At 43.3% G+C, this 24,481-nt stretch overlaps 1 protein-coding gene across 2 annotated transcripts; it reads right to left on the reverse strand.

Moving 5' to 3' along the window:
- Positions 1–11,146: 11,146 nt before the first annotated feature.
- On the reverse strand, positions 11,147–24,281 carry LOC308083136 (uncharacterized protein). Of its 2 annotated transcripts, XM_080425295.1 has the most exons (6): positions 24,060–24,281; positions 22,838–23,271; positions 18,197–18,445; positions 17,356–17,603; positions 15,839–16,030; positions 11,147–14,230 (listed from the first exon to the last, which is right to left on the reverse strand). In XM_080425295.1, the coding sequence occupies exons 2-6, from the start codon at positions 23,076–23,078 to the stop codon at positions 11,348–11,350; spliced, it is 3,813 nt and encodes a 1,270-aa protein (XP_080281421.1). In that variant the 5' UTR covers positions 23,079–23,271; positions 24,060–24,281; the 3' UTR covers positions 11,147–11,347. The 2 variants fall into 2 exon arrangements, with proteins under 2 accessions (XP_080281421.1, XP_080281422.1); XM_080425296.1 differs by lacking the exon at positions 22,838–23,271.
- Positions 24,282–24,481: the final 200 nt, after the last annotated feature.

The following is a 24,481-nucleotide window of genomic DNA, read 5'->3' on the forward strand; positions in this document are numbered from 1 at the left end:
GGATGGTTTTTATGTGTCGTACAACTCTGGATATTTCCATATTTCTATTTCTGCTATAGAGACAGAAGAAGAGCCACCATGGCCCCGGATTCATAAAACATAATGTACAAAAAATAATCAGTGGCAGTGATGCCTGGAAATACTGATGATGTGAATGTGAAGGGCCGCTGGATGGCACGTACGTAGACTGGTCGTATATATAGACAATAATGGGGAGGCTGTGTGTTTTGCACTTAAAAACACTCATAGAAGATGGATGGGATACTGATTCCGTTCTAAACAACCTGTGAGGTCGGCCATGCCGACAAGAGACCCTCGCCTTCTGACTCCAGAGCTGTTCAGACGGCGCTGTAGAGACCTCCTTCTGCCATGTCAGTCACCTGTGTGTCTGGACGGCTCATGAAGTGTTGGTTCATGTCAGTTGTATTCATGACTATGACTTTAATGTCTCCAACATGGACTACAGAGGGCCTTTAAACGTGTCTAACATGGACTACAGAGGGCCTTTAAACGTCTCTAACATGGACTACATAGGGCCTTTAAATGTCTCTAACATGGACTACAGAGGGCCTTTAAACGTGTCTAACATGGACTACAGAGGGCCTTTAAACGTGTCTAACATGGACTACAGAGGGCCTTTAAATGTCTCTAACATGGACTACAGAGGGCCTTTAAATGTCTCTAACATGGACTACAGAGGGCCTTTAAATGTCTCGAACATGGACTACATAGGGCCTTTAAACGTCTCTAACATGGACTACATAGGGCCTTTAAATGTCTCTAACATGGACTACAGAGGGCCTTTAAACGTGTCTAACATGGACTACAGAGGGCCTTTAAACGTGTATAACATGGACTACATAGGGCCTTTAAATGTCTCTAACATGGACTACAGAGGGCCTTTAAACGTCTCTAACATGGACTACAGAGGGCCTTTAAACGTGTATAACATGGACTACAGAGGGCCTTTAAATGTCTCTACCATGGACTACAGAGGGCCTTTAAACGTGTATAACATGGACTATAGGCCTTTAAACGTGTCTAACATGGACTACAGAGGGCCTTTAAATGTGTCTAACATGGACTACAGAGGGCCTTTAAATGTGTCTAACATGGACTATATAGGCCTTTAAACGTGTCTAACATGGACTACAGAGGGCCTTTACATGTGTCTAATATGGACTACAGAGGGCCTTTAAATGTGTCTAACATGGACTACAGAGGGCCTTTAAACGTGTCCAACATGGACTACAGAGGGCCTTTAAACGTGTCCAACATGGACTACAGAGGGCCTTTAAACGTGTCTAACATGGACTACAGAGGGCCTTTAAATGTGTCTAACATGGACTACAGAGGCTCCAACACTCCAAGGCTTAAGACTATGACTTAAATGTCTCTAACATGGACTACAGAGGACCTTTAAACAAGTCTAACATGGACTACCGAAAAACCAACACTCCAAGGCTTAAGACTATGATTTAAATGTCTCTAACGTGGACTACAGAGGCACCAACACTCCAAGGCTTAAGACTATGACTTTAAATGTATCTAACATGGACTACAGAGGCACCAACGCTCCAAGGCTTAAGACTATGACTTTAAATGTCTCTAACGTGGACTACAGAGGCACCAACACTCCGAGGCTTAAGACTATGACTTAAATGTCTCTAATGTGGACTACAGAGGCACCAACACTCCAAGGCTTAAGACTATGATTTAAATGTCTCTAATGTGGACTACAGAGGCACCAACGCTCCAAGGCTTAAGACTATGACTTTAAATGTCTCTAACGTGGACTACAGAGGCACCAACACTCCAAGGCTTAAGACTATGACTTTAAATGTCTCTAACGTGGACTACAGAGGCTCCAACGCTCCAAGGCTTAAGACTATGACTTTAAATGTCTCTAACGTGGACTACAGAGGCTCCAACGCTCCAAGGCTTAAGACTATGACTTTAAATGTCTCTAACATGGACTACAGAGGCACCAACACTCCAAGGCTTAAGACTATGACTTTAAATGTCTCTCTAACATGGACTACAGAGGCACCAACGCTCCAAGGCTTAAGACTATGACTTTAAATGTCTCTAACATGGACTACAGAGGCACCAACCCTCCAAGGCTTGCTGTCTAATGACTCATTAAGTTATGTATAAATCAGGCTTTACTTTATTATATATTATATCTCTTAATTCTGGGATTTTCTTTTATGTTTTGGGAGGGATTGCCACATGGCCTGATTCCTGTGGAATAAAGTGGCGACTCTTTTAAAGGGCAAGACCACTTTGGTAGAGGTTTGGGTTGTGTAGTTACCTTGCCATGATGTAACTCCTAAGGTGGACAAGAAACACAAAATAATTGCTTCATTGATAAAAAAAAAAAAAAATTATCATTCAAAATATGCTCCTCATTGACTTACATTGTATGGTGAACCAGCTCTCAAAGTCACTCTTTTAGCCCATAAACGAACACAAACCAAATTGATTCATACAATATAGAACATCACCAAACCCAGCACTGTTTGTTTTTTAAATAGAAATGTCAACTTCCTGTCGATTTCACTATTTGAATGTTCCGGATCCACGGATCCAGTTCGGGATTTCTTCCTAATAAAAATAGGATGTTTTTAAGAAGAAAACAGTACTGGGTGTTGTGATGTTCTGTATTGTCTGAATCATTGCGTTTGTTTATTTGCTAAAAGAGTGACTTTGAGAGCTGTTTCACCGTACAATGTAAGTCAATGAGGAGCATATTTTGAATTATCAATTTCCAATCAATGGAGCAATTATTTTAGATTTCTTGCCCACCTTGCCCAGTTACATCATGACAAGGTAACCCCACAACCCAAACCTCCAGTAAAGTGGTCTTGCCCTTTAAAAGGACGTGGTGCTGTGAGTGATATCTTTTTTTTGGTTCAAACACGTTGTGTGTTAAGAAGTTTAAGCTCTATATTATGATAATAATCATTGCTGTATAATATATAGTGTTAGTTCAGTAACAAACTAAATCTAAACTGTCTATCCAGCTATAAGAAGAAAATACATTTTCAGGTGGATCACCAAATCTAACCAGGAGAGAGAACCCCATCAGTACCAGTTTAATCTACTTGTTTCATCGCTTCTCATTTCAATTGTTTATCCTGTATCCAATCTCCTGATTGGATGAAATTGGCATCCTGACCTACACATGTATTGCGTAAGAGCTGGAGACAGGGAGACCCCTGTTACTGAAAAAAGAAACACTCCATAGCAATGATTACTGTCAGGCTATAGAGTACAGAAGTCCTGACGTCACTCGTCCATCCTCTGGTTCGTAAAGTAATTTCTCTATGGAGAATAACATTGGGTCATCATAGAATCGTCTCATATAAGAATTGTGGTCCAAAAATAAACAAACTGTCTCAGCGATATTGTCAGGGAGGAGGCTCTGTATCGTTTATGATAGTCAGTCACTCATATTTGATACAGTCTGTTTCTGGCGAAAATGTAACTAATTCGGCGGAAGTAACATTAGCGTTTTCTCACCGTCAGTTGATGCTTCATATCCATAAGAGTCAAACCGCCGGGGTCATTTGTTTATTTTTGGGACACAGTTCTTATTTGAATTGATGCGATATTAAACACGTCTATGGGGATTCAGAACGGGGCTGGAAAACCGTAAACCAGGTAGGATGTGTAAATTACGTCAGACTTCGGTGCTCTATAGAGCTATTTAACACTTATTTTAACAACATAATATCACTCACAGCACCTTTAAGGAGATGCTTTGCAGTGGTATTAGTCAGTCTGATAAACAACTAACTCAGAAATCCTAATTTTCACACATAATCATAAAACTCAACGGTTATTCTGTTGATTTTCATTGCAAATGCCTAAACTCTTGAACCGACAATAGCTTTTATTATTTATTCATTTGTATGGATCTAATGCCCTGTTGCGGAAAACAGAGTCACCAGCAGTGGTGGGAAAAAAGTACTCAAATGTTTTGCTTAAGAAAAAGTATCAATACTGCAATGTTGACATACTCTGTTACAAGTAAAAGTCCGGAATTCCAAATTTACTTGAATAAAGGTACAAAAGTATTGGTATCAAAATATACTTAAAGTACAAAAGTAAAAGTAGTCATTATGCAGAATGTCCCCATTTCAAGTTTTCAAAACACATAAAAAGCTTTTGAAAATAGCAGATCTACAAGATCACAATGCGTCGCGATGCGACGCATTGTGATCTTGTAGATCTGCTATTTTCAAATGGCCGAAATGCATATAGGGCTGAAGTGGTTAATAATAATAATTGTAATAATAATCAAAATCTACAAAGTAACTAGTAACTGAAGGTTTCAAATACTTGTAGTGGAGTAAAAGTACAATATTTGCCTCTGAGATGTAGTGGAGTAGAAGTAAAAGTACTGAAATTTGGCAATACTCCAGTAAAGTAAGAGCACTTCAAAATTGTACTTAAGTACAGTACTTGAGTAAATGTACTTAGTTACTTTCCATCACTGCAGTCACCAGTATAGAGCCCTGAGGGACTCCGGGTTTAAGTGCTTATATTAAACATGGCTGTCGGTTCAGAGTGGTGGCGATGTAGGAACGCACTTTAAGAGTCTTTAAAACACAGTGGTTCTCACAGTGCGGTCCAGGGACCCCCCCTGGGGTCTTTGAGGGGAGTTTCAGGGGGTCCCCAGCAGAGTAAAACTCTTAATAAAGCATCAAAATCAGTTGAACCACTTCAACTGGTATTTTATACCTACGTTGTTTTTTATTTTATTTTATTTTTTTTAAAGTCTTGTAAAACTTTGGAATCATTTTGTAAATCAAATCTTCTCTTATTGGGGGAGGGGGGGGCATGGCACAAACTCTTTTCAGATGGGGGTCCGTGGCCCAAATGCACATTAATGTGGGGGGTCCTTGACATGATAATGTTTGAAAACCACTTTTAAGCAAGAACCTGGGAGAGGTTGTGTTAGGCGGCACTATGAATCTATCTACGTTCCAACAGCTCCATCTAGTGGTGAAGGGTTTGTATGTAGATGAGCTGCATTGGAAACCATCGGGTGATTGATTTAAATATCACAGCTTTTATAGGGACGGGGGGGGGGGGGGCAGATGAAAACGTGCATTAACTTATAGACCTCCATGTGTCACATTATTGAATCACTTTCTTCTAGAATCTAGATAACACAATACAGATTGTCATTGTAAAAACGACAGCAGCTGATTTCAGAACAGACAGACCCCTGACACACACAATGATGCTCTGTCTATAATCTGATGTCTCTCCAGCTCTTCAGTAAACACACAATAAATGTTCAGGTCGGGTTACCGATTTCATCCAATCGGAAGAGAGAACTCATATAGTGATACAGCATGAACAAGTGAAATTGGAAGTGATGCCACAAACAAAACAATTACCTGACAACATTTGAAACTGGAACACTATAACATTGAAGCTGATACATTATCTTTTTGATATCCCTGTTGCAAAGACAAGGCAAGAAATATGATTCACATCACCATTTAACTTATACCCAGTCACCGACAATAGCAATCTACAAGCTTACAATGCGTCACAAACACAATGTGAGCTTGTAGATCAGCTAGTTTTGGTGCACATCTCCGCCGTATGATGAATCATAAATACGGTTTAATAAACTGCCAACAAAACGTTCAGAAACGTAACTTCGGTAGGTTATTTCTCCCCTTTAATAATACCAACTGGTTTTGTGTTTTATATTTTTATCGTTGATGATTATTCACCACCTTTACAACGAGGGCGCTCAAAACAAGAGTGATTAGGCTACCAACACAAGCATATTGGCGGATTTTTGGCAAATTCTTTGGAGGCGCTGCCACACGTTTAGCTGTGTTACTCATTCCACGACTGTACCATCCTTACAAGTTATACCTCGTTGTAGAGGTGACTAATCAACGATAAAAATGATAGTATTAAAAAAAAATACCAGTTGGTATTATTGAAGGGGAGAAATAAGCGACTGAAGGTAACTCTCCAAACTTTTTGTGGGCAGTTTAGAAGGCAGGCCAAATAGTGACGTCATTCATTTGCTCTGAATTAAAGTCTAATTACACTCAAGATGACTGGACAGTGGACACCATACATCTGACAAATATAAACTTTATTTTCTGGAAGCTCCCCGAGCCTCCCTCACTGAATAGGAAAAAAAAACACCTAACTGACCCCTACAGCATAACACACACACACACACGCGCACACACACACACACACACACACACACACACACACACAGCACCAACTGTCTTAATACTACACACACACACACACACACACACACCTCCATAGTAAACACATTATAGCCTGAAAGGAGCCCTTTTTAAACCTTATATTTCATATCGTTGTTGTCGGGCAGAAACCTCTTATCTCCATATTCTAACTGTTAAGGTCCTTGCACACTGGTGCGTCTTTTCGTTGCGTTTTTTTTACAACAATGAAAAAAATTGAAAAAACAATGGAAAAAAAAAAAACGCAACGAAAAGACGCACCAGTGTGCAAGGACCTTTAAGGTGGTTACACACCGGCGAATATGCGAATATACGCAAAATTCGGACTCGTTCCGAATAATTAAAAGACGCTTTTTTCGCTCCGCGAAACTGGTGTGGAAGCTTGCATTGACTTTATAAGGTTTAAAAAAAAAACGTAATATTCGCATGAAAAAAATCACGCCGGTGTGTAAGGACCTTTAGTGTTTTTTTCATAAATTAACGCTCTACTTCATACTACAGATCACACTACAGCGTCACACACACACAACAGCAGCAGATCTGTAAGCTTCGGAGCTCAGAGATCTGCTCCTTTTCAATTTGAATCCTGAAAAATAACATATGAAACTTATTTTTTCAAACATGTTTGAAACATGAGGTTTCCACCCGACAGAGACAATATAATTGCTCGCATATTAATTCATCAATCAGTTCATTAATTCATTAAAAGACGGCACCGTTTGTGTCTAAACCTCGCTCCGTGTCTCAGAGGAGGGGCTGCGGGCGGTTCAGAAACCCCGCCTACCGGTGACATCATCGGTTATGTTCATTTCAAACAAGATTTGGTCTTTTTAACGATGCAGGAACAAAATGTCTTCCATTTCAGTGTGTCGCTAACCTTCCAGGAAGAGACAGGATGCAGTTTCTACTATCAAAGCCATTAAGAGCGGGAAAGCATCTGTCATCTTAGATTTGAACCACTTTTATAACCATTATCTCATATACTTTGGGCTAATTTTTGAAAAATCTTATGAATATATATATATATTTAAAGCGAACATTTGTAACTCAAATCTTTGCTTCTGGGGGAATTCTACAAATGTCTTCTAAATCCAAACAGTTTCTTGAAAAAAACTCTTGCTAATGTTGCTATAATATCAGTGGTTCTCCAACTTTTTCCAAATTTTAAAAAATGTCTATAAAAAAAAAATGGCTAAATATTTTTTTGTTTAATAGCCAAAGTATAAAATAATGGTTAAAGTGGTGTAATGGGTTAACTCGGAATCCCCCATGGATGATGTCACTGGTAGGCAGGTTTCTGAACTGTCCAGTGGACAGAACTGGCGTCGTCTAGAAGAGCTTTAACCCATTAAAATCTAAATCCTAACAGTTTTTGGAAACCTGTTTTTCAAAGATTTAAAAAAAAAAAAGATTTTTCAAAAACAGCAGATCTACACGCTCATAGTGCCTCACTCGGTGCCGCGCTATGAGCTTGTATGTCTGCTATTTTTGAATAGCCAAAGAAATCGTAAGTGACATAGATGCGTTCCAGGTCTTACAGGGTTTGGTGAGCACCACTGAAGGTTGAAAATGGATGAACTTAAGATTTGAAAGAAAAAAAACGGAGGAGGCATCGAAACAGAATTGCGTGTAAAACATCACAACTGATCCGGAAAGCAGCGCCTTTTCCGTTTATAACGACATGTTCCTCAAATCAAGACAAACTGACGCACTTTGTGGGATTAAAGTTACAGAACGGCTGTAACTGGACTAACCCATTCCTCTCAAAGATCAACTGGACTAAACCATTCCTCTCAAAGATCAACTGGACTAAACCATTTTTTTAATTTTCCATTCAAACTATAAAAATAAATGAAAAAATACATCAGTTTATGAGGGATTAATGCCAACCCTTGTTTACAGTATGTCATTTGCACATACACTTGTGATCCAGGACAAACTTCTAATTAAAAGACATTGATGTAATAAAGATGAATGTTTTTTTGGCGCAATTATTCATACAATTGTAATTACTGAACTGTATTATTATTAAAGCTACAATGCAGCAGTGGTGTAAAGTAACTAAGTACATTTACTTAAGTACAATTTTACATACATTAACCACTTTAGCTTTATTTTATACATAGGCTAATTGAAAATAGCCGATCTACAAGCTCACAACTCGTCGCATCGCGACGCGTTGTGAGCTTGTAGATCTGCTATTTTCAAACATTTTAGTACTTTTACTTTTGGTACTTTAAGTACATTTTGATGCCAATACTTTCGTACTTTCACTCAAGTAAATTTTGAATTCTGGACTTTTACTTGTAACAGAGTATTTCTATATTGCAGTATTGGTACTTAAGTAAAGAATTTGAGTACTTTTTCCACCACTGCAATCCAGAACCTGAAGAGTAAAACATTAAATAATTTGAACCAATCTGTATGGTAGAGTATGTTACTACAATAGAACTAGACGCCTACATCTGCAGTGGTTGGAGGTTGGAGGTCTCCCTACTACTCTACCAAGTGTTGCTCAAAGTGGGGGTCCAACTAGGACCCTCAGCGGGTTCCAAATGGACCTTGTACAGGTCTGTAACACTCTATGTGTACACTCAAAACACCATGTTAGGTGCAGTTACTGTGTCAGGAGAGAGGGAGAGACAGTGGACATAAAACCTATGGATTGTAGTTTTAATGACCAATTATTCAAAGGATACTGAATTCAATGCCCACCGTGTGTGTGTGTGTGTGTGTGTGTGTGTGTGTGTGTGTGTGTGTGTGTGTGTGTGTGTGTGTGTGTAATGGTCACTCTTTGAAGTATACAGTCGGTTTGTGTGCATGTTATGCAAAAAGGAGAAGGGAGATCACTATATAATGCCAAAACAGACACTTAAATTACCTTGAACCACATGAACCACCACCAGGTGTCACTATTCTGGGGCCAACGTCAGGCAAAAATGAATAAATAAGCAATTTATTTGATTTTTGTTCCCGCCAAAAACAGCCAATTTACAAGCACGGTGTGTTGTGAGCTTGTAAATTGGCTGTTTTTGGCGGGAACAAAAATAAAATAAATTGCTTATTTATTAATTTTCTGTCCCAATTCTGGGGTGAAAATTCGGCCAAAAAAAGTCAGCAGATCTACAAGCTCCCACTGCGTGGCAACGTGATGCTTTGTTAGCTTGAAGTTCAGCCGTTTTCAGAGAAGGGTTTTGGCATAGAGGGTCAGCTAATAGTCAGGGGATATTAGCAGAAAGATTTCCAATCTTGGAATAAATTCCTTACCAAAAGAAATCTTCACCAATGTGTTTGTAAAGGTGTCTAGTAACACATCTCACAAAGACTGAAATGCAGTTTCCCTAGGAGAATTTTTGACAGCTCCTTAAAGTTGTGGTACCCAACATTTCCCTGCATTTCCATGCAGGAGGGGGAAAAAAAATCAAATTTTAATTCTGTTTTAAGTAGCATGTGAGGGGTCAAACTAGGGTGTTTTTATGATTCTGAATCCATTGCAAGCATTTGTTTTGCACCAAAACCACTCCTTGGGCTAAAAACGGCCATAGCCATCCTTGTCCAGGTATACTTTTTGTGTAAAAAGCCCATTGAGATTGGGCTGTTTATAGCCCAAGGAGTGGTTTTGGTGCAAATCAAATGCTTGCAATGGATTCAGAATCATAAAAACACCCTAGTTTGACCCCTCACATGCTACTTAAAACAGAATTAAAATGTGTTTTTTTCCCCCGCATAAGGTTATGGTGGGTACCCCAACTTTAAGGAGCTGTCACAAATTCTCCTAGGGAAACTGCATTTCAGTCTTTGTTAGATGTGTTACTAGACACCTTTACAAACACATTGGTGAAGATTTTTTTTTGGTAAGGAATTTATTCCAAGATTGGAAATCTTTCTGCCAATATCCCCTGACTATACAGTAAGTACACACTAGAGTGTTCAAGTGTGTAATATCCAGGTCTATTTTGTAGTGGCTTCACTTCTCCTCTTTCATACTTTGGACTTTTGCATTCCGTCTGTCAGGTTTTTAGCCCATTAAGACCTGAACGCGTCTGTGTCACTTTTTCATTTGAGCTAAAAAGCATTATTTTACACTTTGGCTATTCAAAAATAGCAGATCTACAAGCTCAGAGTGCCGAGCTACGAGCTTGTAGATCTGCTATGTTTGAAAAATCGTGAAAATGTGTGCAAATCTTTGAATATGGTTTAAAAGCGATCATTTTTAACTCTATTCTTTGCTTCATGGGGGTCCCTGGAACAAAACATTTTGAGATGGGGGTCGGCGGTCAAATACATATAATTCTGGGGGTCCTTGACAAGAAAAAGTTTGAGCACCACTGATATAGAAACATAGGTTTTTTCAGAAAACTGTTGGGATTTAGAAGACATTTGTAGAATCGGCTTCAGGTCTTAATGGGTTAAATGAAAAGGGAAAAAAATAAACCGCGTTCAAATGGATCCAATGTAGTTATTATTTAGTCACAAGCTTTTCATTGGCTCAATATTTATAAAACACACACACACACACACACACACACTTAGAAACACTTTAACACACAAAAAAAAAATCTGAAATAGTAAAAATAGCAGCTCTATATCGCATCTCATTGTGAGCTTGTAGATCAGCTATTTTCGCTACTTTTGCGTGATGATAGGAAGTATGGCATTATACGGATAGTTCACCCGGAAAATGACTTTTTTTCTATGGATTAGTCACCCCATGGAGACTTGAATTCATGGATATTTTTTAGTTTTTGTCTCATTCCTAACACAATAACATTACTTTTTATAACAATTATTGGTTTAGGAATGCGGGGGAAAAAAATAAAAAATCCATGAATTCAAGTCTCCATGGGGTGACCAATCAATAGAAAAAAAGTACTTTTGGGGGTGAACTATCCCTTTAATCTGTAAAAAATAAAAAAAAATAAACAGTTGAAATATGAGTCTTTGTGCCCAACAGCAATGATTTGTAGGAATCCCATTTTTCAGTGCATTCATTCATCCATTCATTCACATCTCTCAATATACAAAACAGTAAACTCCATGTATAAAAAAAAAAACATCACAAATCAGCCACAGGTGTCGAAGAAGAGCTACGACTTCCTGGGTTTCTTCTGCCGTTTAGGGTGGGGGGGTTCATTCTGTTTAGGGTGCGGGGGCTCATTTCTCAGTTGATGCCATATGTACGAGGAGGCTCTGGTGAACACCTCCCCACAGAGGCAGGAGAACGCCTGCCTGCACTCCTTCCTCGCGCGCGCCCTGCGCCTCCCCGCCCGTCCGAACCGCCTCAGCCGGCCCCGCATGTGCCTGGCCAGCAGCCCGGCGCCGTAGAAGCTCTCCCCGCACCCGGCGCACACGTAGCTGGTGGCCTCGGCGTGGCGCACGCGGTGCCGCAGCAGGTGCAGCCGCCGCAGGAAGACGCGGCCGCAGTCGGCGCACGGGTGCGGGTGGGACCGGCACCCCGCCCGCCCCCAGGGCCCCCGCCGGTGGAGGTAGCGGTGGGCCACGGCCAGCGAGGGCTGCCGCGAGACGGCGCCGCAACGCCGGCACGAGTGCGCCGCCTTGGAGCGCCAGCCCATGCCCAGGCGCCTCTCCAGCGCCAGCTCGCGGCTCGTGTTCTTAAAGATGGCGATGATCTGCAGCTGGGGCTTGGAGGAGGAGGAGGAGGGGGAAGAGGAGGAGGAGGGGTATTCGGGAGGAGGGGGCGCGCGGCGAGGAGGAGCGGCGATGGCCGAGCCGACCGGCACGGGGGCCGCGGTGTACGGAGGAGGAGGAGGAAGAGGTCCCCGGGGACGATACGGAAGACCCCGGGGACGGTACGTCACCGCGGAGGACGTCCCTGCTGCCAGAGGCTGGGCGGGGGCCACGTGCAGCGGGTAGGGCGGCGGGGGGCCGGCGGGGGCCGACTGACCGGGAGGGGCTTGAGCAGGATGTCCGAGGTCGGGGGCACCGGGGAGCGAGGGGGCGTCCGGCAGAGAGACCTTGATGCTGAACTTGGTGCTGTGTGCTTCCACCTTGTGGTTCAGCAGGTCCTTGTTGGTGGAGAAGAAGGCGTCGCACAGGTGACAGCGGTTGATGTTGGCGATGACCGGCGACGCCGTGCAGCTCATCAGGATGAACGGCTGGCGGCTTCCCTTGGCGCACGGGTGAGCCTCGTAGCTCTTGTGGAACGGGAAGATCTGCCGGCACAGGGCGCAGCCGTACCAGCACACCTTGTGCTCCAGGAGCTCCTTCTCGGTGGGCAGGTGCTCCTTGCAGTGGCAGCACTGCAGGACGCCCTTCTTCACGGGGCAGCGCATCTTGTGCACGTTCAGACAGCGGAACGGGCCTTTGCCGCACAGGACGCACATGGTGTTGAGCGGCCCGATGCTCAGGTGGTTGTTGTTGGGCTCGTCGGCCCTCGCTTTCTCCTTGCCCCAGTCGGGGTCCTCGTCGGAATGGTCGTCGTCGTCGCTGCTGCTGGAGCTGGACAGAGGACTCAACAGGCCGGCGTTGGCCGGGACGATGCTGGCGATCCGGACCGACCTCCTCGTGCCCTCCCGCTGCGGCCTCCTTCCCTGCTTCCCTGAGCCGTCTTTCGCTCCGTCGCCCGCGTGCCGGTCCGAGTCCGGGTCGGGGCGGCCGGCTGTGCTCTCGCTGCCCCCGGGGTCAACGGGAACCTCTGCTCCTTCTTCCTTCATCTCCCAGGACATGGCGTACGCGTGATCCTCCGTCACGTGGCTGCAGCGCTGCTGTAGCTCGCCATCCGTCGTCAGGCCGTTCACCAGCGGGCTCCGATGTGGCGCGTTTTCGTCGCATTCGACGCGGTCGGGGGGCTCTTGTTTGATCTCAACACCTATGAAGGGTCTGGACTCTGTCTGTGACTCGTTTTCTGCTTCCATTGCAGTGAAGGGTCTGGACTCTGTCTGTGACTCGCTTTCGGCTTCCATTGCAGTGAAGGGCCTGGACTCTGTCTGTGACTCGCTTTCGGCTTCCATTGCAGTGAAGGGCCTGGACTCTGTCTGTGACTCGCTTTCTGCTTCCACTGCAGTGAAGGGCATAGACTCTGTCTGTGACTCGCTTTCGGCTTCCATTGCAGTGAAGGGCCTGGACTCTGTCTGTGACTCGCTTTCTGCTTCCACTGCAGTGAAGGGCATAGACTCTGTCTGTGACTCGCTGTCAGTGTCTGTTGCAGTGAATGGCCTGGACTCTGTCTGTGACTCGCTTAAGGCTTCCATTGCAGTGAAGGGTCTGGACTCTGTCTGTGACTCGCTTTCTGCTTCCACTGCAGTGAAGGGTCTGGACTCTGTCTGTGAGTCACTGTCAGCATTTGTTGCAGTGAAGGGTCTGGACTCCATCTGTGACTCGCTTTCTGCCTCCACTGCAGTGAAGGGTCTGGACTCTGTCTGTGACTCGCTGTCAGCGTCTGTCGCAGTGAAGGGTCTGGACTCCATATGTGACTCGCTTTCTGCTTCCATTGCAGTGAAGGGTCTGGACTCTGTCTGTGACTCGCTGTCAGCGTCTGTCACAGTGAAGGGTCTGGACTCTGTCTGTGAGTCACTGTCAGTGTCTGTTGCAGTGAAGGGCCTGGACTCCATCTGTGACTCGCTTTCTGCTTCCATTGCAGTGAAGGGTCTGGACTCTGTCTGTGACTCGCTGTCAGCGTCTGTCACAGACTCTCCACCTACTTTGCCGTCGTGTTCGTGATCGTCACTCGCCAGCTTGGAGCAGTCGGGCGACGGGACATCCGGCGCGTAAGGAGACGATGACGACGACGACGACGATAACGTCGTACCGGGTGGTTCTTCGGCCGACTCGTTATGCCGTCTGTCCTTTTTACCGCTACCGTTAAAAGAGCGAGGCGATCCGGAGGGGCGCGAGCCGCAAGACGTCGACTTGTGGGCGTTGTAGTCGTGCACGTCGTAAAATATGAACCCGCAGCCGTCGCACAGGCTGTGCATGGAGTGCGCGTTCTTCAGGTGCGTGTACAGAGACACCTGGGGGAAAAAAAAGGTAGATGCATAAGTGGTGTTGATTTTGACAGCAAATTTTGATTTAGTTTTAGTCAGTCTTTTGAATCAAAATCCATTTAGTTTCAGTCATATTTTAGTCATCTGAAATGTTTTACTGTTAGTCTAGTTTTAGTCGACTAAATATCATAAGATTATAGTCGATATAGTCGATTTAGTCAACTAAAATGTATGTTGGCGGTGCCTTGATGGCGTCGTAATGGCTGATTTTACACATGGTTGCATGCTGAAAATAGCCGATCTATAAACTGCGACGCGTTGTGAGCTTGTAGATCGGCTATTTTCAGAGCGCAACACCCAAGCGCAACCAAGCATAAAATGACTTGTCTTTTACTTGTCTCTACTGGATCTCTTCTCCACTAGATCCCTCACTAACATTTTAGTCTAGTTTTTATTTGTCGAAATTGTCAATATATTTAGTCTTCGTATTAGTCATCATAGCTCCGTTTTTATTTAGTTTTCGTCAGTGAAAAAAGGTAGTCGACGAACATTTTTCGTCATAGTCTTAGTCGAGGAAATCAACACTGTGCATAAGTGTCAGAGGGGTGAATCTTTGGAACGGCTTGGACGATGAACTAAAAAAGTGTAGAACCATAAATACTATTTTTTTTAAAGAATGTATAAATCTAAAATAATAGATAAATATAGAACATTAATGTGAATTTTGAATACTGGAAGTAATATTGTCTTTGTAAGCCAATCTGATCTTATCAATTATATCTTAATTACATATTGATTACGTATTATAAAGTATTATTCAAATTGATTACTATAGTATTATGGATATTGAAATTGAGAAATCTGTAAGTCTTGTCTTTTGGTTGTCGTGATCACGTTTTGTCTTGTTTTTCTCTGTTGTGTTGATTTTCTCTTTTGTTTGTTTTCTCGTTTGTGTGTTTGTCTTTTTTCTTGTTTTCGTAGTTTTTTTTTTCCCCTTTACGTAAATTTCTTGACATTTTCCATGTAAAGGACAGGCAAAATAAGCCATTGGCTTCAGCCTACACCTTTTTGGTCTAAACCATATATGATATGATATGATACGATGAATATATTGAATTCTCCTGTCATGACCAAAATAAATGACTACTACTACTACTACTACTACTACTACTACTACTCAGTGGCATGCACAGACATTTTGAGGGGCAGGTGCTCAAGTAAATTATACTTTTTTTTGTTTACTTGGTCTGCTCTTTTTTCCCTCTACACCTATACCTCCACGCCAAAAATAGCCAATCTACAAGCCCACAACGCCTCGCAGCGCGAGGCGTTGTGAGCTTGTAGATCTGCTATTTTTGGCTAAAGTTCTCCTCAGAAAAGGGATGTTAGGTTTCGAGTGGTTATGGTAAAAAGAAAAATCATGTCACATAAAGATTTGGCGGACCCCCTGTAGTAACTCTGAGGACCCCCTAGGGGTCCCGGACCCCCTGTTGAAGACCCCTGCTGTAAACTGAAAAAAAACTAAACGTTTTTTTCCTTTTTTTTCAAAAGGGCACTTCTGGTCAAGAGGGCAAAGGGCAGGTGCTCTAGCACCACCTAGAGTCTATCTGTGCACGTCCCTGCTACTACTACTACCTTGCGGGAGAAGGTCACTCTGCAGATGTGGCACGTGGCCTGGGCGTCGTGGCTCTTGTAGTGCGCCATCAGGCTGTGCTTGCAGGGGAACTTCTCGCCGCATTCCCAGCACGCCAGCTTCCTGTCGACGAGCTCCGCCGAGTGCTCCTCGTCGCTGCCGTAGAACTCTGCGCACACGTGGTCGGGTCTGATCTGTTGGAACGCGTGACACGGTTTTTACAGGCGTGCAAAAAACAGACCAGAGGGTGGGAAAAGGTGACGAGACCGAATGTGTGCGCCGCAATAGTTTTTGTGTTGCCAGATGTACGATAATTATCCTATTTGTACTATAATTTCCAAAAATGCCCAAATGTACGATCATTTCGCCATATCACAAAAAAGTGAGTGAATTTACTAAAGTCCCCGTCTGCTGATTCAGGATCCGGTTTGGCTTTTCAAAATAAGTCAGTAAATCAGTCAATCTGACCCTAGATCTGTACTTAGAGGCATTACAAACACTGGTTGCATCTTTCTAGTCCAGTTTCAGGCTTTTATTTGTTTGAGGTCCAGGAAGTTGTCTGCTTCCACACAGCATATGTGATGCGTTCTTATCTCGTAGGAGAGTCTCAAACTAGGTTGTTTTCTTGAATATATACATTTAGTTTAAAATGACATATTTACTTTTTTGTCTGTGAAACGATAGTTTTCTTTCAAATACGATCATTTTAAGTAGGGATGCACCGAAAGGCCGAATATGATAAATATATATATACATATACATATATATATATAATGAATTTATTTGTTTACCAATGTTGATCAGCTACCTGATTATGGCAAAAGACATGATTATGGCAAAACTTAACTTAAATAATAATCACTATTATGGGTCCATAAAACATTTATTAAAGGAGGAGTTCACCCAAAAAATGACTTATTTTCTATCAATTACACACCCCATGAAGCCTTGATTTCATGGATTTATTTTTGTTTTTGTGGCATTCCTAAGACAATAATTTGATAACCGTGTGTATTTCCGGTAGGAGACACAAATAATGTACTTTGTGTCTCCTACCGGATACATTAGCCGGTAGGAGACGGGAATCAAATCATTAGCTTAGGAATGCGACAAAAACTAAAAATAATCCATGGATTCAAGGCTTCATAGGGTGTGCAATTGGTAGAAAATAAGTCATTTTTTGGGTGAACTCCTCCTTTAAGCACTTTTGAATCCATACATTAATTCCAGACTGACTGCTGAAAGATTGTAAAATGTAAACATTTATATAATTATATAATAATATTATTCCACATTTTATTCCAAGATTTTTCCAAGATATGTTTCGGTTTCTTTCGGTCGATATGTTTCGGTTTCTTTCGTGATATTTTTTCGGCGTTAAAACCCTTTTGGCCGAAAGCCGAAAATGCATTTTTTAACCATTATTGGCCGATATGTTTTAAGCCTCCGGTACGTTCATTTTAAATTTCCCATCTGGCAGCAACACTGACGACCAGGTTAAATCCATGCAAACAATCACCTGCCGACACTCATCCATCTCTGACGGCAGGTCAGCGGGATGGGGGGGGGCTGTAGATGTAGCTGATCTCAGGTCAGATGGATCGGCCGGTGTGGATGGTGCAGGTACAGTGGTGTTCTCCGTCAGGGCTGATTCCAGGTCAGCTGGATGGGGAGGTGTAGGCGGTGTAGGGGTGGTGTTCTCCGTCAGGGCTGATTCCAGGTCAGCGGGATGGGGAGGTGTTGACGGTGCAGGTTCACTGGTGTTCCCTGTATAATGGAAAAATATGAAATGACTATATTTGGAGTAATATTTAATGTACAGTATATACCAGTGTTTGACTAAATCTATGACGAAACAAGTTCGCTCGAAAAAAACAAAATAAAAACTAAGCTGTGGTATGATGACTAAAACCTAAATATATTGACAATTTCATCAACAAATAAAAACTGTATAAAAATGTTAGGGAGGGATTCTAAGTGGAGAAGAGACCCAGGAGAACTAAGACACGTCATGTTATGCCCACGCTGGGAAAGACCTAGACAGTCGAGTGTCTGAACGGAAGTACCAGAATTTTAGTACCGCCCAAGGAAATGACATTTTACACGCTTTACTTTAAGTCTGTTTACATTCTCCGTGAATGAAACGAGTGTTGTGATTGGTCGGAAAACGGTTTCAGGGGGGAATATGTACAGTGGTGGAAAAAGTACTCAAATTCTTTACTTCTTAAGAAAAAGTACCGATACTGCAATATAGCAATACTCTGTTACAAGTAAAAGTCCAGAATTCAAAATTTACTTGAGTAAAAGTACAAAAGTATTGGCTTCAAAATGTACTTAATTAATGGTCAACTAAACTCTACCTGGTGTGTTATCCTCTGGTCGGGGGGGTGTTGGTGTGTTATTCTCTGGTCGGGGGGGTGTTGGTGTGTTATTCTCTGGTCGGGGGGGTGTTGATGTGTTATCCTCTGGTCGGGGGGGGGTTGGTGGTGGTCTTCTCCTATCCCGCCGGTTACAGCGCTCAGTGTTTGCTCCTTTCACGTCTTTGAGCCCGAGGTGGAGTGAAGGTAACCAGTCTGGATGACACTCCAGCATTTCATTGGCTGGATAACCTGAAGAAAAACAAACAAACAAAAAAACACAGTATTAGGGCTTTATTATACCCAACATGTTTCAGTACATTGTTGATAGAAATCATTCCATGGTTTCTTAAGCTTTAGTTTTTGGCATTTTCATGCCTTTATTCAGATTAGGTCAGGTTTGAGCAGTGGTTCTAAAAGTGGGGTCCGTCCTGGAACCCCCAGGGGTCCTTGAGGGAGTTCCAGGGGGTCCCCGGCTGAATGATTGATAGTTGAACCAAATGGACCTTTAAAGGTTCTATGACATTCATTTTCACGTTTTTTTTTTTTTTTTTTACGTTTTTTGGGGGGTTTTATGACCTCAATTAGAACCAAAAAACCTGAACTTTGAACATTAAGTGGATTTTCTGTGGTCTGGGGTTTTCTGAATAATTAGGCTGAAAAGTAATTTGTGATTGGCCCCTGGACTTTGATGTCACAGACAGTCCATTAATCCAGAGAGGTAGAGGCGATGATTGACAGTCAAAATCCTTCAACAGCGACACCCGCAGGCAAAGATGTCTTTTTAAATTGCATTTGAAAAGGCTTTAGAAATCAGAGAGAAAAAAATCCTGCCATGGATTGTGGATTTTTCAGTTAAAACTTGTAATACACGTTTGAAGGACCATGATAAATACTTTTATCGTAAAACTGAATGTCATGAAACCTTTAAAAAAGGTCTGTGACTCTTGAGTGTACAAATGATTTGTAAACGCTAATAGGTCTTATTTATACTAAATTGCAGGGGGGTCCTTGAAATTAAAAAAAATTTGAGAACCACTTGTGTTGAGAAACCAAACCACCAGAGTACAAACCACAGACCTCCACAGACCTCTACAGACCTCTACAGAGGCCTCTCGCGGGTCACAGACAACAAGGTCAGAGAGAGAAGGGTGAGGCTGGCTGGACACCGTGTCAGGCACCTGGAACTATAGGCCTCAGGTCACACTTATTATCGCAATTATTTCAGATAGTCGCAATTATTTTTGCGTCATAATCGTTTGCAAGTAGAAACATTTTCACACCTTTTCAAATATAAAAAAAAAACAGAAATAGCAGATCTACAAGCTTACAACGCGTGACTTTGTAATTTCATACATTTTTCAATGTATAAAATAATTAAATGTCAATCATTTCTTCGTATATTTAAGTTATTTGTCATATCTGCCCTGTGCAGTTAATTACCTAAAAGGCTTCATTATGTTCAAAGGCCAAACACACAATTAAATCTTTAATCGCAATTATTTGAGTGACAAATAATCGTCAACTTAAATTTGTAATGGTGACAGACCTGGAACTGGTGTTGAGCAAACTGACACTAACTGTGTCTGTGGGAGCCTCAGCTAGGAGGGGAAAGAGGTGCACCACCTACATAGACACACCACCTACATAGACACAGCACCTACATAGACACAGCACCTACATAGACACACCACCTACATAGACACACCACCTACATAGACACGCCACCTACATAGACACGCCACCTACATAGACACACCACCTACATAGACACACCACCTACATAGACACACCATCTACATAGACACACCACCTACATAGACACACCATCTACATAGACACACCACCTACATAGACACACCACCTACATAGACACACCACCTACATAGACACACCATCTACATAGACACACCACCTACATAGACACACCACCTACATAGACACACCATCTACATAGACACAACACCTACATAGACACACCATCTACATAGACACACCATCTACATAGACACACCACCTACATAGACACACCACCTACATAGACACACCACCTACATAGACACACCACCTATATAGACACACCACCTACATAGACACACCACCTACATAGACACACCATCTACATAGACACACCACCTACATAGACACACCACCTACATAGACACACCATCTACATAGACACAACACCTACATAGACACAGCACCTACATAGACACAGCACCTACATAGACACGCCACCTACATAGACACACCACCTACATAGACACACCACCTACATAGACACACCACCTACATAGACACACCACCTACATAGACACACCACCTACATAGACACACCATCTACATAGACACGCCACCTACATAGACACACCACCTACATAGACACGCCATCTACATAGACACAACACCTACATAGACACACCATCTACATAGACACACCACCTACATAGACACACCACCTACATAGACACGCCATCTACATAGACACAACACCTACATAGACACACCATCTACATAGACACACCACCTACATAGACACACCGCCTACATAGACACACCGCCTACATAGACACACCACCTACATAGACACACCACCTACATAGACACACCACCTACAGACACACTAAAGCGTGACAGCGGAGCTAACAACACTTCAGAGCTCCAGACCCTGGTGCTATACAGACAGGAGGGCAGCGATCCAGGAGGCCCGTGTTGGCGTCGCCTGCCTAGTCCGCACCAGCGTGATATAACTATGAGAGTGACGACACAAGCGCTGGCTCCCATTGTAAGAATGGAATGCGGAAGTTCTCGTGCCATCTCAATGAGGAAGTTCCAATGTTTGGAACTACAGGAGGAGGCAACGTCCCGCTTTGCGGCGAGATCAGAGCATTGACGCAACTCTCTTTTCTACACTCTGGTCCGCACCCTCCCCTCACATACAGAACCAGAACACACTTTATTGTCACATGACACGATGATTACAGTAAAAGAGTGGGTGAAATTAGTGTGTGTGTGTGTGTGTGTGTGTGTGTGTGTGTGTGTGTGTGTGTGTGTGTGTGTGTGTGTGTGTGTGTGTGTGTGTGTGTGTGTGATCTCTCCACATTGCAGTCACGGGAAGTTATAAAAGGGAAAGAGAATAAAGAAGAAATGAACACGCAATCGATAGATAGATAGATTTGCAACGTTTCAAAAGCTGTACAAATGTAGCCAAATGGACCCGTATTATGGGGGTTCTTGAAATTAAAACGTTTGAGAACCGCTGATCTAGGAATACATTTAGGCAGTATATCGGCAGAATGATTTACTGTGACAGGCTGTGTGGATGGTATTGTTTTCACCTCTGTGTGTGTGTGTGTGTGTGTGTGTGTGTGTGTGTGTGTGTGTGTGTGTGTGTGTGTGTGTGTGTGTGTGTGTGTGTGTGTGTGTGTGTGTGTGTGTGTGTGTGTGTGTCAGGGATGGGACAATATGAACATTTCCTGTCATGATTAATTATTGTGGCCAAATAACGAGAGGAGCGCTTGTTTTTAGTTATCACAGCAGGGCAGGTGCGCCGACCGAGCAGGCTTGAGGCTCAGCAGCGAGCTGCTAGGCGAGCGAATGACCGCGGCAAGCAGCCAATGGCCGCCGCGCGCATCGAGGAGCGCACCGTCCACGTTGGCAAGTCGTGGTGGACGGAATTGTTTATCGCGAGCGCTCCCTAGCTCAGCCAATCAACCCTCCCCAACCCTCCTAGAAAGGAAACAAAGAGATATGGCCCAGTAGCTTAGTCACTGTCAGGCTATTAACTGTAGCTACCAGTTAATACCAGAGTTGCTAGGCTGCCAGCGAACTGTGTTAAGTTAGCCGTTTTCTTGTTCTCCCTGATTTAGTCGTTATATCAATCGATTCCTCCCCACACACACACATGTCTGTGTTGTCAGTCACTGCTGTTGTATCCTACCTGCCAGTGAGGAGCCCCTACTGGGAGGACGTAGGGCCTTCGTCCTACTCCTCCCGCCCAACACTCCCTGCTGACAGGCTCCGCCCCCAGCCCGTAAGGATTACGTGCAGCGACAAATATCACCCTCCGCGCCCCGGCTTCCCTCCCCCGAACACGCATAGATATATATATAAAGGCTATATGACTCACCTGCGCTGCTGGCCAATGGAGTACGACGTTGCCACATGGCGGCCATCTTGCGACGGTCATTCATAACATTATGTCTATGGTGCATGTACTTTGAAATAACCATAGCGTGCTCAATTTTCATCCGATTTTCAAACGGTTTGGTGTGTTGTAAACACCAAAGATGTAGTTATGATACTGCATACTTAATGTTATTAAAAAAATAACATGATTAACATGATTATAATTATAAGTATTCAGTATCATAACTACATCTTTGGTGTTTACAAAACACCAAACCGTTTGAAAATCGGATGAAAATTGAGCACGCTATGGTTATTTCAAAGTACATGCACCATAGACATAATGTTATGAATGACCGTCGCAAGATGGCCGCGGTTGAGCTACGCTTGCAACGGCCCCTTGAGCCATCTAGCCTTTATATATATCTATGCGAACACGGGCCGGTTGTGTTCGTACAGATAGAGTCTAGACGCTGGACAAAGCCAGTTAGCTGTGTGTTTTTGATCATAACTCACCTGTGTGAAAATGTCGCGAACAAACCAACCAGTGCTGTGGAATGCTGCTGAAGGTGACGTCTGTGCGTCTCACGGCCGCTACCCACGCTGTGCGACGCCTCCTGGTCAACTCGGCCAAAGGACCTCCACAGTCGCGCTTCCAAGAAGGAAAGCTGAACAAGCGGAATCCATGAACGTGGCTGTTCGCACAGCGCTCCACAGAACCGTTTGTGCAGCCCACAACACAGCAAGTGTTCACCATTCCAGAAACTCCCCCCCTCAGCAGCTAAACTTCTACCTCCAATACCGTTACTAATTACCACTTATATACATACGGTCTCTAGCGTGGTGTCACGAAACTCCAAGCCCCACAATGCCTTGCGTTTCTGCCACTTCCTCTCAGGTCAGTCGAGGTCACCACCCTTTAACCAATCATGGTCACAATCCTGGGAGATCTGCAGAAAGAATGTGACACAACATATAACTTCTTCTGTGATGATAATGTAACGCCATGTGTTCAAAGTATTATGCTATGCTAAGCGCTAACTGTAAGTATTTGGCCGTAGACCCTCCCCCTCAATCTGAAAATATGTTGTAACCTCCCATACAAACCCATTTTTTCACCCAGTGCCAATTGCCTAGGGTAATCATGGGCGCTACACTCCCTCTGCCAGCCTAGGGAGAGCCCAGAGCTGAGCTCATGCCTCCTCCAATGCATGAGGAGCTAGCAAGCCGCTTCCTATCACCCGACAGGGGGGAGTTTCCCCAGTAGGACGTAGCGCGTGGAAGGAACACGTTATTCCAACCAGTTCCTTTCCCCTCCATCAGGCGCCCCGGCTGGCCAGGGGGAGGCAGTATAGAGACCAGGATTACTGCATGTTTTTTTGTATGAGGGTATAAACTACCCTAGGAGGCACGGGGAGAACATGCAAACTCCACACAGAAAGGCCCTTTCACCAAAAAGCTAAACGTTGTTTTTGTTAAAAATGCATTCCAAACATATCGTCAACATTTTTTGTAATGATTATAAAAATAATAATAATAGCAGATCTGTTATTTTAGGGTTAAAGTGGTTGAACTCTTTTTGCTGGGGACCCCTTGGAACCCCCCCCCCAAGGACCTCCTGGGGGTCCTCGGACCCCACTTTGAGAACCACTGTGTTTACTAGTATCTGCAGCAGAGTGAGTATAATGACACTGATATAAACACATATGAATAAATAAAAGGTTAAAATGTAACCCACCATCAAAGTGAAAGTGTCGTGCTGCCTGTAGCGCGAGGCGTCCTTGATCACGCCGCTCTGCTGCACAATGATATGACGTTAAAACAACCTTATCCACGTCATAACTGCAACCGTGACGTCATAACGCCCGTTACCGTCACGCCCCCGACGTTAAAAGTGATGTAAACGTGCAGTGAATGACATAGTAGTTCCTATATTAATAGCTCCCAGGCTGATGTTGACGTTTATTATGGCGCCGCCAAAAAATAACGTCCGTCCACATCCGGGTTGGAACCGGAAGAGGCGGAGTTACGGCGTGTATCATGTTTCCCCTTCCCCCCAAACACTTACACAAATATATATTATTTATCATTGTAATATTCAGAACAGGTTGAAAACAAATATATGAATCAAATAAACTATATAATAATAATAAAGTATTA

This window comes from Gymnoscopelus braueri (assembly GCF_963280865.1).
Source record: "Gymnoscopelus braueri genome assembly, chromosome: 4".
Lineage (NCBI taxonomy): Eukaryota > Metazoa > Chordata > Actinopteri > Myctophiformes > Myctophidae > Gymnoscopelus > Gymnoscopelus braueri.